The sequence below is a fragment of the Symphalangus syndactylus genome, chromosome 4 (genome assembly GCF_028878055.3).
Source record: "Symphalangus syndactylus isolate Jambi chromosome 4, NHGRI_mSymSyn1-v2.1_pri, whole genome shotgun sequence".
Lineage (NCBI taxonomy): Eukaryota > Metazoa > Chordata > Mammalia > Primates > Hylobatidae > Symphalangus > Symphalangus syndactylus.
The window spans coordinates 157,315,266-157,334,140 of record NC_072426.2 but is presented as its reverse complement, the minus strand read 5'-3'; the positions used below and the strand labels follow the sequence as shown (position 1 = coordinate 157,334,140).

The 18,875-nt window shown below is 43.2% G+C and overlaps 1 protein-coding gene across 10 annotated transcripts in view; it reads left to right on the top strand.

The window, feature by feature from the left end:
• ENPP6 (ectonucleotide pyrophosphatase/phosphodiesterase 6) overlaps positions 1 to 18,875 on the top strand; it is a 213,052-nt gene that overhangs the window by 125,378 nt on the left and 68,799 nt on the right. For all 10 annotated transcript variants that reach the window (XM_063637756.1, XM_063637752.1, XM_063637751.1 and 7 more), the window contains one exon: positions 12,934 to 13,113. In XM_063637756.1, coding sequence (XP_063493826.1) covers positions 12,957 to 13,113 — 157 coding nt within the window. In that variant the 5' untranslated portion in view covers positions 12,934 to 12,956. The remainder of the gene's footprint in view (positions 1 to 12,933; positions 13,114 to 18,875) is intronic.

Sequence of the window (18,875 nt, the reverse complement as noted above, 5' to 3'; positions counted from 1 at the left end):
CCTCCGAATGTCTACCATCTTTTGAGAAGCCTCTATAAGAACTCAATAAAATGGGAGTGTGCCTCAAAAGAGATTTCATTTTCAATGCAGTAATTAATTATTGTCCTTTTCCAACTTTGCACAGCGGTGAAGAGGAATTGAATTGTCAGGAAATTTCTTTGAGCTTTGTTAAAAATTAGCTTTCTAAAAGTAAAAAGTGTTTAAGTCAAAACTTCAGGGCTCACATTTTTGTCCTTATGCAGGAAAATTATTTTTGTTTCCTTTTCTGTATTCTACTTGTTAAATAATTGCGCCAAGCTGGCAGGCACTGCAGAAACGTAAAGCAATGCATTTATTTTTAAGTCCAATGACCTCAAAACAATGAGTGTGAATGTTCCTAATCAAAGATGTCTCCTCTTTTGGGGGTTATTTTTGTTGCAATCCCTACTCTTCACGGTATAATCAAAGCCCATTATCTCAGCCTTACAATATCTGTGTCTCAGAATCTAACGATGACTGTGTCTGGCACATACATCAGGAGTTGCTTTTAAGGATGTGCAAATTGTGAGCTTTCGTTTCACCTCAATCGTGCATATTTCATTGGAAACCACTTCTTTAACATCCAAAGTCTGTCTTTGAACACGTTAAAAAAATAAAATGGATTTCCCAACAGAGGTTATCTGCAAGGCAAATTTCAATTTTTAAGTTAGTTACTTTGAGCAACGCATTGTTAATTCTTTCAAGTCTCTTGGGTATAAAGTAGTTATTTGAAAGTTCACTAATCTAAGCAGGGTCTAAACTAATCTTTACACCTCCAAATGCTCAAGGAAAAGTACTAAAGGAAACCTACTAGTGGGAATGTCTGACTTATTTAACATTTTCTGGCTGCTTGGCTCCGAATCGAATATATAAAGTTACTTCTTGTAACCATGTCAATTTGAGATAGCATATGTACGTTCAGTCTCTAAAATGTATCCATTATCTTGAGACCCCCTGATTTCAGAACTTTGGGAGCCTCTCTTTCCACAGCTGGCTTCTTTCCAGAGGAAGAGGAAGCTTAACATTACCATCTCCTTTGTTGATATCCCTAGTCTGAGAGTATTCCCTCCTTAGAGGTATTTACAGTTAAACTTTGGTGCATGATAATTGATTGCAAGAGATAAGAGAATGTCTGGCATTCCAGAGATCTGTGCATCTCCATGTGGTTACTTCGCTGAGAGTCTCAGCATCAGGCCTGACTTATGAGTTCATTTGTATTAAAATGGCAAGCCCTGGTGAACTGATGAGGCAACACCTTGCCTGGAGGGGAGCAGGTGCTGGTGTGGGGGAGGGCGGATGCTGAGTCAGAGACCTGGTTGGGACTGGGGTTCTGCCCTCTTCATAGCTGTGCGGCTTCAGCCTCCTCACTCAGCCACTTTGAATCTTAGTTCTTCCATCTGCAAAATGGAGATAATATTCTCCATCTCCTGGAGTTATCTTGAAGACTAGATGCAAATGTAAAGCATTTAGTTCCAGATACAAAGGAGGTGGCCAAGGACTGGGAACTATTGTAATTAAACTGATCAGCAAGTGTCCAGAAAGTAGATTTCTGCCTTTGGCCCTAGGTTATGAGCTTCACCCCTCCAGAGTCCCAGGTAAAGCACTTCCTCAGTGGGCTCAGCCCCAAGACCTTCCACCTGGACTGACGTGTTCCCCTGAATGCATCCTGTCCTCGAGGGTGGAGGCTTCACAGATTGCATAATAGCAAGTGTAACACCAGCAGCTTCCTTCTCCTGGGGGCTTCCTGAGTGCTGGGAATCGCGTGGAGTGCTGGTTCATTCTGGTTGCACAAGTGTTAGTAGATTGCAGTGGTGAAGAGCTGAGCCTCGGGATCCAGGCTGCCTGGTTTAAATCCTGGCTCCAGTATACCTGGTGGTGTAAGACTTCAGGCAACTCACCTCTGCGCCTCAGTTACTTTACCTGGAAAGCGGGGCTAACAATAGTACTTATCCCTTAGGGCCACGGTGAAGTGGAAATGTGGAATTCCTTTCCTAGGCCTGCTGTAACAAAGTACCACAAGTTTGGGTGGCTTAGAGAAACAGAAATGCATTGTCTTTTAGTTCCGGAGGTCAGAAGTCAGAAATTAAGGTGTGGGTGGGGCGCGCTCCCTCTGAAAATTCCTTGGTTCTTTAGCTTCTCGTAGCCCCAGGTGTTGTCTGCTTTACAGAGCCACCTCTCCCTCTCCAAACACCATCCTCCCTGGGTACAGTCTCTCTGTCCACATTGCCCCTTTTTATAAGGACACCAGAAATGTGGGATTAGGGCCCACCCTAAGAACTTCATTGTCACTTGATGCCATCTGTAAAGACCCAATTTCCAAACAGGGTCACATGCTGAGGTACCTGGGGTGAGGATTTCAACAGATCTTTTTGGAGAAACACAATTCAATCCAACATAAGAGATGCCCTTAGAACAATACCTGCAATATAGCAAGCGTCACCTGTGCATCGACCACTTTTATCTTTAACGCTCATTGCAATCTAGCCAGATGAGTATTATGAATCCCATTTTAGAGAGAGAAAAAGTGAGGCTTTGAGAAGCTGAGGATTAGACTCAATTCCCACAGCTAGAAAGTGAGAAGACCCCAACCCAAACTCCTCTGTCATCTCTCCACCGTAGCCACCATCTCCCAGAGGCAGACAGGATGCCCACAGCCCAGGTCCCTGTGCCCGTCACACGTTGTTATAACCCAGGCTTCCAGCGGGTGGCCCCAGAGGCCTGCCTGCAACTCTGGACTCGGCGCTCCATTGAATGCTGCCTCTGGGCAAAAACCTGTAGGTTAGAAAAGAACGATTTCCATGATTCTTCTTAGTGTATGGTGAGCCCCACTTATATCCCCATGTTTTGACTAAATCGATGTGCCTCAAATGTAACCCCAAGTCTCCCTTTTCTGCCAGCTGTTTTGATCTCTAGTAGTCACAACCACTGTCGCCTAATGGAAACACACAGAGGCCTCAGAGAAATAAAACGAATGCCTTACAAATTAAAGATTACTGTCACTTTCTAAAGGTGGTTATACACGGGAATTAAGAAAGCGTTCATGCAATTGAGGAATTCCTCATCGGCTGCAGAGCCTGATTGTTCAGCGAGATAACCAGCTATGCAGTTGTTTTTCTGTATATATATTTGGAGACGTGAATAAAATGGTTTTCTTTTTTAAACCGAGAGCTTTCACCTTGAAATCAGCAGGCGTTTCATATTCCAGAGTCCAACTGTAACCATAAATCCGTTATTGTCATGGAAAGTGAAGTGTAAAGAGCATGATGTGAGAAGCCAGGAGGTCCAGGTTCAAGTCACCCTCGTTCCCTTTGCTTCTCCACCCCACCCACCGCTTATTGGAATTGTGGCCTTGGGCACACACTCAAGCCTTTCACACCTAATATATACAAAGGGCAGGGAGTTATTCCTCACCTCTGAAATTGCAGGGAGGGGATGAGACTAGGAGGCCACCTGAGGTCCCTTCCATTCCTGAGAATGTGTGATACCATCAAAGCTCACAAGTACTTGTCCAGGGGACGCTCAGCTTGTGTGGTCTCTGATATTTAGTGAAAGACCCTTGCTCAAGTGATCAACACGATTTTCTTGAAAAATCCACGTCTTAGGGTTTTCCCTGGCCCTTGCGCTGGAGAGTCTCTGTTTGCCTGTCTGCCCTCCTCTGCTTTCTCCAGCCTGCCTTGAGCCGCAGAGGGTGACCTTGAGGGATGGCCTGTAGGACAGTGGCTGGAGAGGCAGATCCCCTTGCTATTCACCACCCGGGGAGCTGAGTGGGTGGGTGGTAATGGCTTGCTGCTGCCATTCCTCCTGGGTTGCTTCGCCATGCCATTGGCTCCCCTCAGCCCGGCCCACACCTTTGTAAAAGCCCCTGACTTAAACTCTGCGAAGCCTGTTTATTGCCAGGACCTTGAGTGAGTCCAGCTGTGACCATCTCGAATTGCGCTAGCACCGCATCTAGCACATCAGTTAGAGCATCTCACCTTTCAAAGAAAGTGAACTCTGAGTGTGGGGAATAGCAAAATGCCACATTTTACTGGCATGAGGACTATCCTAATTCCTACTTCAATAGGAAGCCCTCTGTCTTGGTTCATTCCCCTCCAGTCATTTTTTCCCTCCCTCCCTCCCTCCCTGCCTCCCTTCCTTCCTTCCTACCTTCCTTCCTTCCTTCCCTGCTTCCTTCTTCCCTCCCTCACTCCCTTTCCTTCCTTTCTTCCTCCTTTCCTTCTTTCAAAAGTTGAAATAACTTAGGCTTCAAAATAGGCTTCTAAAGTTGAAATAACTTACTCTGTCATTTAATAGATTATTGAAGTTGTCTTTGTAGAAAAAGCAAACTTTCACATATTGACTCAAGTACTCAAGAAGATCAGGGTGATGACAGCATTATCCAACAATAGTCAGGCATTTGAAGTTTCTTCCTTCCTTTCTTCCTTCCTTCCTTCCCCACTTTTTTCCAGCACCCTATGAGCCTGCAAATATAAGTTGAACAAGAACACTGGAGGGCTGAACTGCTTTTGAGAAAACTGAAGTTTGGAGAGAAATTTTTGAGGGGGTTGCTGTGGAGCAGAAAGTAGGGAAGCAATGAGACAGTGAGATGTGCAGGTGGGGTCCATAAGAGTGGTGACCAGGAGAAAACCACGGGGGGAGGGGGCAGTGGTTGCTGCAAAGACTGGGGATACCTTGGATGCCTTTTTTCTTATTATTTCAATAGGTTTTGGGGAACAGGTGGTGTTTGGTTACATGAGTAAGTTCTTTAGTGGTGATTTCTGAGATTTTGGTACACCCATCACCCAAGCAGTGTACCCTGTACCCAATGTGTAGTCTTTTGTCCCTCACCCCCTCCCACCCTTTCCCCCCAAGTCCCCAAAGTCCATTACATCTTTCTTATGCCTTTGCATCCTCATAGCTTAGTTCCCTCTTATGAGTGAGAATATACAATGTTTGGTTTTCCATTCCTGAGTTACTTCACTTAGAATAATGGTCTCTAATTCTATCCAGGTTGCTGCAAATGCCATTATTTCATTCCTTTTCATGGCTGAGTAGTATTCCATGATATATATATACACCACACTTTCTTTATCCACTCAGTGATTAAGGAGCATTCGGGCTGATTCCATATTTTTGCAATTATGAATTGTGCTGCTATAAACATGTGTATGCCAGTATCCTTTTCATATCATGACCTCTTTTCCTCTGGGTAGATGCCCAGGAGTGGGATGGCTGGATTGAATGGTAGTTCTACTTTTAGTTCTTTAAGGAACCTCCACACTTTTCCATAGTGGCTGTACTAGTTTACATTCCCACCAACGGTGTAAAAGTGTTCCATTTGCACCACATCCATGCCAACCTCTATTATTTTTTGATTGCAGCTATTCTTGCAGAAGTGAGGTGGTATTGCATTGTAGTTTTGATTTACATCTCCCTGATCATTAGCGTTGTTGAGCATTTTTTCATATGTTTGCTGGTCATTTGTATATCTTCTTTTGAGAATTGTCTATTCATGTCCTTAGCCCACTTTTTCATGGGATTTTTTTCTTGCTGATTTGTTTGAGTTCCTTGTAGGTTCTGGTTATCTGTCCTTTGTTGGATGTATAGATTGAGAAGATTTCCTCCCAGTCTGTGTGGGTTGTCTGTTTACTCTGCTATTTCATTTGCTGTGCAGAAGCTTTTTAGTTTAATTAAGTCCCATCTATTTCTTTTTGTTTTTATTGTCTTTGCTTTTGTGTTCTCTGTCAAGAAGAGACGTTGGATGTCTGATGTTCAGTTGGAAGTTCTTTGCCCTCAATCTCCCCCTCTTCTCCAGACTGAATCCCCAATAAAGTTCACCCAACTCATGAATATTTCATGTGAGGAGGTTCCTTTTTGTCATACAGGAAAGGGCTGAGCTACATTTCTAGACACCATATGTCCTGGAAGCAGGAGTATGGAGGTAGAGATGCCTGCAGTTATGTGTATCTCCTGGGGACTTGTGAGAATCTTGGTGGAAGTAGGATTGGAACCAATCATATGGAGAGCTCATGAGAGAGAGTGCTCCAGCTGACCTCTAGATTGCATTCATTTGTGTGACTCTTCCCCTAATACTCATAGTAATATAAGTTAATATTAACAGTGCTTACCATGTGCTATGTATGTTTATGTGCATGTACACATGTGCATGCATACACACTCTTTGCTTTGCACAATTCAGATATGCACAAAACTCAATTACCACAGATTAAATAATGTCTGTTCTCCAAATAATCCCATCAAAAAATGGGCAAAAGTCATGAGTAGACAATTCTCAAAAGATGACATATAAATAGCCAACAAACATGAAAAAATGCTCACACTATTAGGGAAATGCAAATCAAAACCACAATGCAATACCACCTTACTCCAGCAAGAATGGTTATAATTAAAAAGTCAAAAAGTGATATATGTTGGTGTGGATGTGGTGAAAAGAGAACATTTTTACACTGCTGGCGAGAATGTAAACCAGTACAACCACTATTGAAAATAGTATGGAGATTCCTTAAAGAACTAAAAGTACAACTACCATTTGATCCAGCAATCCCACTACTAGGTATCTACCCAAAGGAAAAGAAGTCATTATATAAAAAAGACACTTGCACATGCATGTTTATAACAGCACAATTCACAATTGCAAAAATATGGAACAAACCTAAGTGCCCATCAATCAATGAGTGGATAAAGAGAATGTGGTATATATATACTATGGAATACTATTCAACCATAAAAATGAATGAAATAATGTCTTTAGCAGCAACTTGGATGGAAATGGAGGCCATAATTCTAAGTGAAATAACTCAGGAATGGAAAACCAAATATCGTATGTTCTCACTTATAAGTGGGTGCTAAGCTATGAGAATGCAAAGGCATAAGAATGATGTAATGGACTTTGGGGACTCATGGCAAAAGGGTGGGATGGGGGTGAGGGATAAAAGACTACACATTGGGTACAATGTATACTGCTTGATGACAGGTTCACCAAACTCTCAGAAATCACCACTAAAGAACTTATCCACACAACCAAAAACCACCTATACCCCAAAATCGATTGAAATAAGATATTAAAAAAAATAAAAAATAATAATGTCAGTTCTCCAACAACATGATTCGAATTTCAGTTACCACAGTATGTTGACTAAAATAAATCTGGTGGCCCTAATTGTAGCTGCTGTAGCATAAACTATAAACTTCCCTGCTAGTCCTCAGTCCACTAGGACTATTTATCATTATGCAAATCACAAATATGCATCATGATTGTTGGTCAATCACATCACTTCTTTCATAGTCTGCTGGTGATTCGCTGCTGCTCATCTAATATTAGCTCATGCATGGAGAGCAAAGCACGCAGTTGTGTTGCTTCCCTGTGTCCCACTGATAAACCCATATAGTTTAACTTCTAATGCATTACTATCATTGGATAATGCTCCAGGTCATGCTGACCCTCTTGAATACTTGAAAGAATATGAGTAAATTTGCTTTTTCTATAAAAGCAACTTTAATCATCTATTAAATTGGACAATAAGTTATTGCAACTTTTGAAGCCTATTATTTTAGATGTAAGTAACCTGTATTTCAGACAGGTTATTGATGATACAATGGGAGATAATGCAATTTATTTAGCTAAGCTTTGGAAGAACTGTGACATAAAACATGCAGCCAGAAACATTCAAGCATCATGACAGATAGGAACAGCAAGTAATATACATGGAGGATGGCAGAGACTCTTACTGTACTGGAAAATAACTTTGCAGGATTTGAATCAAATATAAGTGGAATTATGGAAGAGATCATTGACCATGTGAATATTGACACTGACATCATTTACAAAGCTCTAGATATGTAGCCCAAGGACCTTACTGAGGGTGAATTTATTGACATAAATTAAGAAAAAAGTTACGAAAAAAAGGATGAAGATGTCCCAGAGGAAGTGACACCAGCAAAAACTTCACATTAAAGAGCCCCTGGAGCTATTTTATGACATTGAAAGCACAAAGGATAAGATGTTGAAAGCCAACCTAAACTTAGAAAGAACATAACAATCCCCTAAGGCATAGAAAAGATGATCACTCATATTTTGTTATATCTCTGGAAGAAGCAGCCAAGCACTGTTCAAAGCATTCTTCATAAATTTCTTACAAAGAAATAGTGCCCTTTAATTCTCCATGTTTCTAATATTGTAAATTATAAAATACTAATAAATTATAATTGTACAATTCTTCCTTCATTTTCCTGTATAACTGATAGGAGAATTTTCAATATTTTGACAAACATTTTTAAGTGTCACAGAACAATCCTATTCCCCTCACCCCACCCCACTGATTATTAAGATAGCTTTTCATGGTTTTGGCCATTTTTATGGTTCCATGCTGCCATGCAAACGGATGACTGTTCACAATAATTGTTATGATGCCCATTACTCAGATGAGGCAATTGAGCCTTCAGAGAGTCTAAGCTACTTGTCCAAGGTCATGCAGACAGTAAATAGTAGAGTTTATACTTGAACCTATACAATCTGACTCCAAGAATCGTTCCCTTAACCACTGTGCCATATTATTGTCCATAGCAGACTGTGAGCCAAAGACAGTGACCATTTCTTTTTTATCTTTATATACTTAGCATGCAAACATTATCTGATAAATACATGTTGAATGAATGCAAAAAGAATAAAAGAGGTAAGGAACTATAAAAGGAATTGACATTGACTGTTTGAAAACAATGAGAAAAATTAAGACTGACATCTAAGTAATAGCAACCTTATAGATGTCCACTGTTAAACAGAAACTTGGCTGGGCACAGTGGCTCATGCCTGTAATTCCAGCACTTTGGGATACTGAGGCGGGTGGATCACTTGAGCCCAGGAGTTTGAGACCAACCTTGGCAACATGGCAAAACCCTGTCTCTACAAAAATTCCAAAAAAAAAAAAAAAAATTAGCCAAGCTTGATGGCGCATGCCTGTGGTCCCAGCTACTTGGGAGGCTGAGGAGGAGGCTGAACCTGGGGAGGTCAAGGCTGCAGTGAGCAATGATTGCTCCACTACACTCTAGCCTGGGTGACAAAGTGAGATTGGGAAGAAGAAAGAAAGAGAAAGAGAGAGAGAGAGAAGAAAGAGAGAAAAGGAAGGAAAGAAAGGAAAGAAATGAAAGAGAGAAAGAAAGGAAAGAGAGAAAGGAAAGAAAGAAAGAGAAAGAGAAGAAAGGAAAGGAAGGAAAGAAAGAGAAAGAAAGGAAAGGAAAAGGGAAAGAGAAAGAAAGAAAAGAAAAGAAAGAAAGAAAGAAAACTTATTTATGATGCTTGTTGAAGATGGTAAGGCAAACTTTCTTTAAGGAGGAACCACTGTGATAGATGGAAGGATCCTGCAGTGGGATCCAGCAGTGGGAGAGAGATTGGGCTCCACTCCAAGTACAACAGACAAGTAGAGATTGACAGACAAGGAACATGGTGGGGTCAGCGGATGGAAAACTACTAAGAAGAAACATCAAGGGAAACGGAATTCTGGCTAGGTCTACTCAACAGAACTCTTGCTGAAGGCAGGCAGGGTGGTGAGATATTGAGGGTGGTCAGATACCAAGCGTGGAGGATTATCACTAAACTGACTTAGCAGGATTCTTGCTCAACCTGGACTCTACAAGCAAAAGGAAGGAAGCCCAAGGTTGGGTCTAGCTGAGCAGAGGACTCAGAGGTCAAAGAGAAAGTTTCTGTGACCATGAGCTATAGATAAGATGGACATATCCTGTACCTTCTCACGGGATGTGAAGGCCAGCCATTTCTGAGATGAAACATATAACATGGTGCAGAAGTTTCTGGGGGCTTGCTAAGAAACTTCTTGTGATGGTCATTACGTCTGAACACACTTGAGTAAGACTCTGGGGAATGAACACTGAAAGTGTCATATCCCACCCCCTTCATACAGCAGTTCTAGCTATGGGAACGATTCCAGGAGCTCTTTCTGAGAAAAGCAAACACAGATTTCAAAGCCCCCAGAGTAGTCATTTGGAGGAGGAAGAGCAGTAGATATTCCTTACATCATACCTGGAAACCACCTGCAATTGTGGTGTTGGAGGATGTCAGGAAAGTTTCTACTCAAGCCTAGAGCAAAGAAACCAAAAAACCAAACCACATCCAAGCTCTGTTTGGAAAGCACAACCAGAGAAAAACCCAGAACTGCAGTTGTATAAAAATAGATATGGGTCAGGCAGGAATATGGAGATGAGAGCTCGTGGGCTGCAGAAGCCAGTACATTGTGTTCTGTTCTGTTCTTTCAGCCACCACTTTTACCGAGGCAATAAAAATGAAAGAGCAAGAGAAACAGAGGGTTGGTAGGGAAATCAGCTTGAGTCTGAGTTGACTTCGACTGTTGCAAGCACAGACTGCAGCCTTACTGTATTCATGGGAAGGCGGGAGAAGATCTGAAGCAGCCTCCTCCTGCCGGCTTCCGGGAAAGGCCACTCTTCCCAGAGCAAAGGAAGCCCTGGGGACAGCACAACCTCCCATCTCAGCTCAGGGCCCAATCCAGCAAAAGAGGAAACCCAACTTTCTCCACAGGAGCCTGAGGTGACCTTCTTGAAAGCGCTCCACCTTATAGGAATTCTCTAGGAGAATGTTCTCTCCATCTCTCTCTCTGTCTCCCTCTGTTTCTGTCTCTCTCACACCTGTGCATGCACACACACAATCGAGCCATACAACAGCTCTGCAATCTACAAGAGGCTCCTTATAATTTTCTACTCAGAGACAGAGAACAAAGAAGAATGAGCGAGTTTGGACGCTTTAGAGTCTAGAGTGCTAAATATGTGTGTTGAAGAGAAGAGAGAAATGTTCACCAAATGATATGGGGTTTCTGAGATATACAAGTATAGATTATATGTACTTTAAAAATTGTTTTCTGGTTGCTTCATGCTTCCTTGTATGCAGCCTTGTGAAAACCACATCTTGTGAAGCCTCCATTTATCTTTGGGTTTCATGCCCTTGTTCTAAAATGGTCCAAACAACTCAAGCTTGGAAGCAGAGATCCCTCCACCCCTCTCACTCAGCACCTCTCCCTATTATTCCCATGTCTGATATCCCTGGTCCTTTCCTGGTGATTCATTCAGAGGCTCTTCTTTGGTTCCTGACCTCAGGAATGATGCTTCCCACACCCCCTTCCGATTTTGCACATTTGCTCAGCTTCTTTGCACACCAGCTGCAGTTGAGATAACCTCCTGGACTTGGGAGATCAGAGAGCATCTATCTATAAGGAAAGACTGTCCATGAAGGAGGCCTTTTCCTGTGGATATGATCGTGGTTATCTTGCCTTGTGAAAGGATGAGTAAGCATCATTAGGATGATACAATTTGTGACACAGGATGCAAAATTTTGAATAAAGGAAATAGATAAGTACTTTTACTTGTAATGGGGCTCTCTTAATATGATTCAACTTTCATATACTAAAAGCGATAATATAGTTGAACTAATAAAATTAGGACCCTACTTTTAATGAGTTGGTGAGAACATACTAGGAATTATCCTCTGCAACAGGGTGAGCGAGGGTCATCATAATTCTGAAGTTGTGGCTGCAGCCTGTCCTCCTTCTCAGACCCAGCCCCGGGAAGCCTGGGTCTTTTACACAGAGGACCCTCTGTTGAGTATTAAATTACAAGCCACTTGAGGATGGGCACGACATTTATTCAGATTGGAATCTCTACACCTATCACAGCCTACAATACATAGGACTATATATAGAAGAGCACTGAATACATGTTAGTTGAAACAATAAATAAAATAACCTCCTTAACCATTGCCGAAATTGCTCAACATATTAATTTTATTTTATTTTTAAGTTTATTAATCTTTTTAATGTGAAAGTTTTGGTCAAGATCAAAACACTAATTCTACAGCTTTGGGTGAAAACCGTTTTTGCTGGGATCTCTGGGAGCACAGTAGCATAGTTTGTGGCATGCCTTGCTTTCTGGGATGAAATGAAAGGTTTTTCCATTTGGTATTTTTAGTGTCTATTTTCCAAATAGTATTTTATAATTTTTCTTTGTTTCTGTTTAAAAATAAAATTTGGGGAGAGGGTGGTGAGAAGAAACAACGACAGTAAAACAAAGAAGAAAAGCCACTTGATTAAGCATAGTTAGGGAGCTCAGTGAAGCATGTTTCATCCTGGTGCCAAATGACGCTCACTAAAATTGCAGCAATTTTTGATGCACTTGCCAATGTTTGTGTTATTTTTACTTTAAAGATGTAACAGATTGCTCCAAAATAAATAATTTAAGCCTAATGTTTCAAAAGAGGCCAAGCGTTTGCGTCTCTCACTTCTGGCTTGTCTTCTGGGACTAAGCTGTGCTCAACAGAACCAGCCCTCGTTTCTGTATAACACTGCATTTGGAGGGTTGTTTTCCTGCTTTGTTTTTCAAAGTTGAATCTATTTTTCGCCATTCTGTTCCAAACGTCATAGGTTTTATCACTGTTCAGTGCTGAAGCAACAACTCCTCTTATCTAAGAAAGGAAAGAATAAACACTGTAACAGCCGGATTGCTGATCTCACGGGAGGAGGGTTTGGAGGGTGCAGAGAGGGCTCTGGGGTGAGAATCTGAGACCAAGTCTCAGAGGAATCCACAGATGTCCATGCTAATTCATATTTAGACTTCAAGCTCTGCACACGGTGTGCTCAGTGTAACTTAAAACAGCTGACTTGACAGGGTGACGTCACTCAAAATGACCCCACCCTCCGTCAATTAGTGGACATCTTACTGGATTGTCTACCTTCATGGCACAGCTTAAGAAAAAAAATCTAATTTTTTTTTAAAGTCAAAAGCAAATCTTTATGCTGTTCTGTACTTCCTAAACAAGCACGAATGGCTTATATATCAAGAAACAAAGATAAAAATAGAAACCACCAGAACCGTAAACTGACAGCTGTGTTCTCATTGACATAGGCCGCCATTGTGAAGTCCATCAGATGATCGGGAACTACATGTGGGACCCCAACACCAACAAGTCCTTTGACATTGGCGTCAACAAAGACAGCCTGATGCCTCTCTGGTGGAATGGATCAGAACCTCTGTGGGTCACTCTGACCAAGGCCAAAAGGAAGGTCTACATGTACTACTGGCCAGGTGAGTGTGTGAACATCCATTCTAAATCTCAAATCATCACAGAGTCTCCGAGGACAGTTACTGTCAAGTTACTAATTGAAGACCAAGCCGTGGTTTGGAAAATGGGATCTTTATTTAAGAAATATGTCTTGGCCGGGCACGGTGGCTCAGGCCTGTAATCTCAGCACTTTAGGAGGCCGAGGTGGGTGGATCACCTGAGGTTGGGAGTTCGAGACCAGCCTGACCAACATGGGGAAACCCCGTCTCTACTAAAAATACAAAATTAGCCGGGGTGGTGGTGCATGCCTGTAATCCAAGCTACTCAGGAGGCTGAGACAAGAGAATCGCTTGAACCCAGGAGGCGGAGATTGCGGTGAGCTGAGATTGCGCCATTGCACTCCAGTCTGGGCAACAAGAGCAAAACTCGATCTCGAAAAAAAAAAAAGAAAAAAGAAAAGGAATATGTCTTATGGGCACATTTTTGAAAAAAATAACATCAGACCAGAGATAATGCTATTTCCTGATTCTCTTGACATAGCAAACCCCACAGGATAGCTTGCTTTTTTCATGTGCAAAATGTTGGATATACAGGAGAGAGAAATTATAGGGTGCTTACTTGCTTTACAAAAAAAAAAATTGTGTACCATTTCCATACGTCGTTGAGCTCCTCTACAATATTGAAAAGAGAATTGAAAGCACTCACTATTTTTTGGTAGTCCATGAAATGAAGTCCCTTTGTGTTAAGACTCCCACACTACATTCTAGCTCAACGAGGTAAGTAGTCATGCAAACTGCCTCGGCTGCTGTGAGAAGTCCTCAGTATACCCTCACCTTGGTCACTGAATATCTTTCATTAAGGATGAGAGGATTCAGTGATAACAACACAACCCGCTTCCCATTGTCTTTCCATTGGTGGGATTCATTACTTAGGTAAGTGGTCAGTTTACCTTTCCCACGCCCATGGCAATAGACACTTCTTTTCTAATTCTCAATGGTGTCATCCTGACGATGGCCATTATGGAGGAAGATACCAGGGGAGGCCTAGAACGTTGAAGGCATAAATGAAGAGCAGCCTGTAGGAGACGGGGTGAAGTGGCTGAGGGGGTCGCACTGGTCTGGATTGAGGACAGCGGCAGCCTGATGGGTCTGTGAGCAGGCGGTGGGTTGTGAAATGTGTAGTCTGCAGGGAGGGGGCAGCGGAGAGGGAGTGAAGGCCCACAAGGATTGCGTGGGCCTTCAGCAGGAGTTTGGAGGATGCTGGATGGAGGTGGGCGTGTGGGGAGCTGCTGGGGCACTCCCGGCTATGCAACTCTCGGAGGTGCATGGAACACAGACACACGGAGACCGTGGAGGGCAGCCCGCCACCCAGCTGCGGCATGGCACATGCCCTACAAGCTGCTGCAGAGCAGTGGCCACACCTGCAGGTGAGCTTCTGAAGGCCAGGGCAGGCTGCATGAATTCACAGCTGGGCCGAGCAACAAAGACATAGCCAGCATAAGCTCTCCCAGCAGACACAGCTTCAGAGGAATTGATCACAGTTTCTTCAGAAGACACCTAAGATTCCTTCCATAGCAGCCATCTCGGCTGACACAAGACACCTTTGAGCAAGGGAAGAGGAAGAGTTTAGGAGGATTCCACTATCTTACAAGGAGATAACTTTTCCTGGAGTTGGACTAGATTTAAGGAAGCAAGTCACTGCATGGAGCAGGCTCATCAGGCTTGCTAAAGGAGCCAAACCCAGGGGTGAGTTTGACTCTTCTAGCAAGTGTGATGAGGTCAAATCACAAAGATTTTGTTGCACTTTGAGGTCATTCTCAGAGGCATTATCATCAACAAATTCATACACAAGCATAGCAGAGGGAATGGATTGGGAACACTGCATTAGGGACCACCTGGAAACAAATCTAAGGACCATCAAGATGAACGTGGCCAATACCATGAGGATTATCTTCCATGATATCTGGATAGTTTGACTTTCTCTATCTTGGAACTTAAGTTTTTCCTGCTTTGAAGAGCACACCCTCACACACAAAACCTTCCTGCCAACAACCCTTGAGCCCTCTCCACATAAGATCTCCTGGAGAGGGCCTTTCAGCAGCCAGAAGGCCAGTGCTATGGCCAAGTGGGAGGAGATCCTCCTGAGGGCAGTTGCCATATTGCACACACTTCTCTCTGCAGCAGTACAGGGTATTATTATTAGGCTTTATCTCCTTTTGTTTTTGACAGAGTTTCACTCTTGTTCCCCAGGCTGGAGTGCAGTGGCGTGACCTCGGCTCACTGTAACCTCTGCCTCCCCAGGTCAAGTGATTCTCTTGCCTCAGCCTCCGGAGTAGCTGGGACTACAGGCGTGCACCACCACGCCTGGCTAATTTTTGTATTTTTAGTAGAGACAGGGTTTTACCATGTTGGCCAGGCTGGTCTTGATCTGCTGTCATCAGGTGATCCACCCGCCTTGGCCTCCCAAAGTGCTGGGATTACAGGCATGAGCCACTGCTTCATGCCTTTATCTCCTCTTGGAGAATACAAATTTATATAGCACTGAGTGTCTAAAGAAATCTGAAAGCTAATTTGCATGAAAAATATCTCGTTGCTCCTCCAAAACAGCTCCTTCAGGACAAGAAGGGACCAATATCTTCCTCTGATTCACAGTCTAACAGCTAATGGGATGTGACAAAAATGCCTTAAGATCAGTTATAGTGTTAACTGTCAGGAGGAAAGAAGCTATAAAGATAGCCTCCTAGAGTTTCCTCAGTGACCTAAATGAAGATTCCCTGAAGATCTGGCTGTGCTGAAGCCTTCGTAGATATAGGATAAAGTCTCTAGTCTCTCAGACACTGTCTAGTCCTTCTAAACTGGATACTCAAATGAAGCTCTGAGAGAGCCAGCTGTCTCTGCTGCCAGCCCAGCAAGGCGTGCCCTGGCACCCTCTCATCTTCCTGGGGGGCAGCTGCAGTATTTCTGGTTGCTGCTGTCCTTTCTCTGTCTACCCTGGTTCCCTCCAGCCTCAGCCAATAGCCCAGTGAGCACTCACGTGTCTCTGCAAGATTAAGTGAGGTGCAGGGGCATTTCTTCAAAACACGACTTGATTGTATTTTTCTTCTTAAATCCTCTTCCTTCTCCACTCCCCACAGGATATTGTACAGACCTCTCGGTGAGGCCTGGAAAATCTTCGTTGCTCTAGTGAACTGGGCTATGACACGCTGAGTCTCGCCATGAAGTCAATATTTAGAAGTGCAATTTAGAAATGGCACTAGTTCAAGTCTTCCTGTCAGGTAGATAAAGCAGCAGGCTGAAAAATTGACCCACAGTGAAGAGTCCAACATACTCCACCTCAAGTCTTGAGGCGTTTAATATCGTTCAACAGGCCCTTTAGCACCCCACCCAATGTTGCCATTGGAGTGCAGGGAGGAATATGCCTCTGGAAATGATCCCAGGCCCTAAGTCAGGGTAGGCCCCGCAAATCAGCCAGAAACTGTATATAGGACCCAGTTCTGTTCTGCAAGGAGTAAGGGCTGAGTGTGTGTTGTTCACTCACTCAATCCCTCCACCCTATCCTTCTAGTTTAATGTTAAAAGAATTGGCGGGGGTGGGGGGCGGTGAGGAAGAGACTCCAACATTCACTTCATATGGGAAAGAACCCAAAGCAGAGAATAACTATGGGAGGAAGGAGGGAAAATAGGGAATATGGGAGAATAGTAAGATATGGTGTAGAAATGCAGCTTGATTTCTCTGGATAAGCAGGGCTACCTTACATGGTGGCAGCAGTTTTTAAGTTTATTCTTATGACTATTATAAAATACAAAAAAGGAATAAAAAAATAGCAAACTTTTAAGAGTCTGCGCTTAAAACTCTTTGGAGTTCTAAGTTCACATCTCCCACCATGCATGTTGCAATGTTAACTCCCTACAGCCAAGCAGTCAGGAGCACTTGGATGCAACCACTCATGCGCTCCTGGAATGGTGTTGGGTGTGGGTCTGGGCTCATCTCCTGGCCTCTTCCTGTCCAGGGCAGGCCTTCAGACCAATAAGACACCTTCTATGTAGAAAAAGACACATTTCCACCTGGTTTCCACTCCCACACTTTCCAGCAGTGGGCTGGGTGGGGAGTTAGTGGGTGGGCATTTGACTCAGCTTCTATCAAGTTTTGCTTGTTACAATCAAGGTGACGTCATCTGGATAATAGGAGGCATGCAGTGGCTATTGGTGAAGAATTATGGGTCAGGTACAGCCTCTTTCTCTTTCCTGCCATGGTAGGACCTTGACAACCTTCAATCAGGCTGACCTTAGAAGCAGAGGCTCAGGCACAGGGAAAATTACGAGCTCAGCATTGCTCATACAGAGGTGTGAGTAAACCTGATAGCTAAGTCACGGCCTCTATGCATGTGACACCAATCCTCTGGATAAAAACTGGGCCGGGCGCGGTGGCTCACGCTTGTAATCCCAGCACTTTGGGAGGCCGAGGCGGGCGGATCATGAGGTCAGGAGATCGAGACCATGGTGAAACCCCGTCTCTAATAAAAATACAAAAAAAATTAGCCGGGCATGGTGGCGGGCGCCTACTCGGAGAGGCTGAGGCAGCAGAATGGTGTGAACCCAGGAGGCGGAGCTTGCAGTGAGCCGAGATCGCGCCACTGCACTCCAGCCTGGGCGACAGAGCGAGACTCCATCTCAAAAAAAAAAAAAAAAAACTGGAATTTTTTCCAGGCAGATGTCAAAACATTGCAAACACAAGTGGTCTGGATATCCACTATTTTTTAAATAACATTACCAGTTTGGCATTAGACTTTGTGGTTTATGTAATTTTAGGACTGGAAGAGGCCTTAGTCAAGGCATAATTTGCTGGTTCCTGCCCTCATTAGTCAAGAACCTCTTTAGGAAACTGAAAAAAACTGTAGACATCTTTCCAGAAGAATGCATCCACATCCACTACACTCACACTTTTGTTCTCATGTAGTATAAGAGATTACAATGCTGAGGATTGCCAAGCGGTCCTTGATGTGATAACATACCCATACCTATGATAGCTAATTGATTTGATTTTTTAATGCAATAGAAATGTGTTAAAAACTCATCAAAGTATCAAATAAAACCTAAGCTTCTGCAATTAATGTTATCTGGCAAGGGCAGGCTTGGGTCAAAATTCTGTCAGCCTCTTTGGGTTGAATTCACATTGCATCATTTCCTTTGTCAGTAACTTCGGCGAGATCTGCATCACTGATGTTGTCTGTGTCAGCAAGAAAAGGATTGCAAATTCACATCTCAAGAGTGAGATTGTCTCCACAAAATGATCTTCAAAAGCGTTCTGCAGGGTTTCTAGGCGTCGACCATTTCTGCTGCAGAGAAATGGAGGAGATGCTGCCTCTCTGGACTGCTGTCTGCAGAAGTGATTCCTCCAGTGTTCAAAAGTTTTTATAGCTGTCTAACCACATCCAATCTCCCTTTGCAGGATGGTATCTTGGCCAAAAGAGTGCATAGTTTTTTAGCAGCATCCATTATGTTGATTAGAAAGTTTTAAAGAGAAATCCAGGGACGAACTTCCATCCTTCACAAATCACGGCAAATCCACTTCTTCACAAAACATCTTTAAAGGGTGTGACTCAAGGCCTTGGAATGAACTCTCAGGAGGCGACCATGAGCAAAAGCAGATACAGACCCTCCTCACCTGCACCCCCTCCCGAGAACCTACCATCCAGTGAAGGAGATAAATGATCTAATACTTATCAAAATAAATGTAAAAGTACAGGTATCATAAGTACAATAATGAAAAGCAGGCATGATGACATC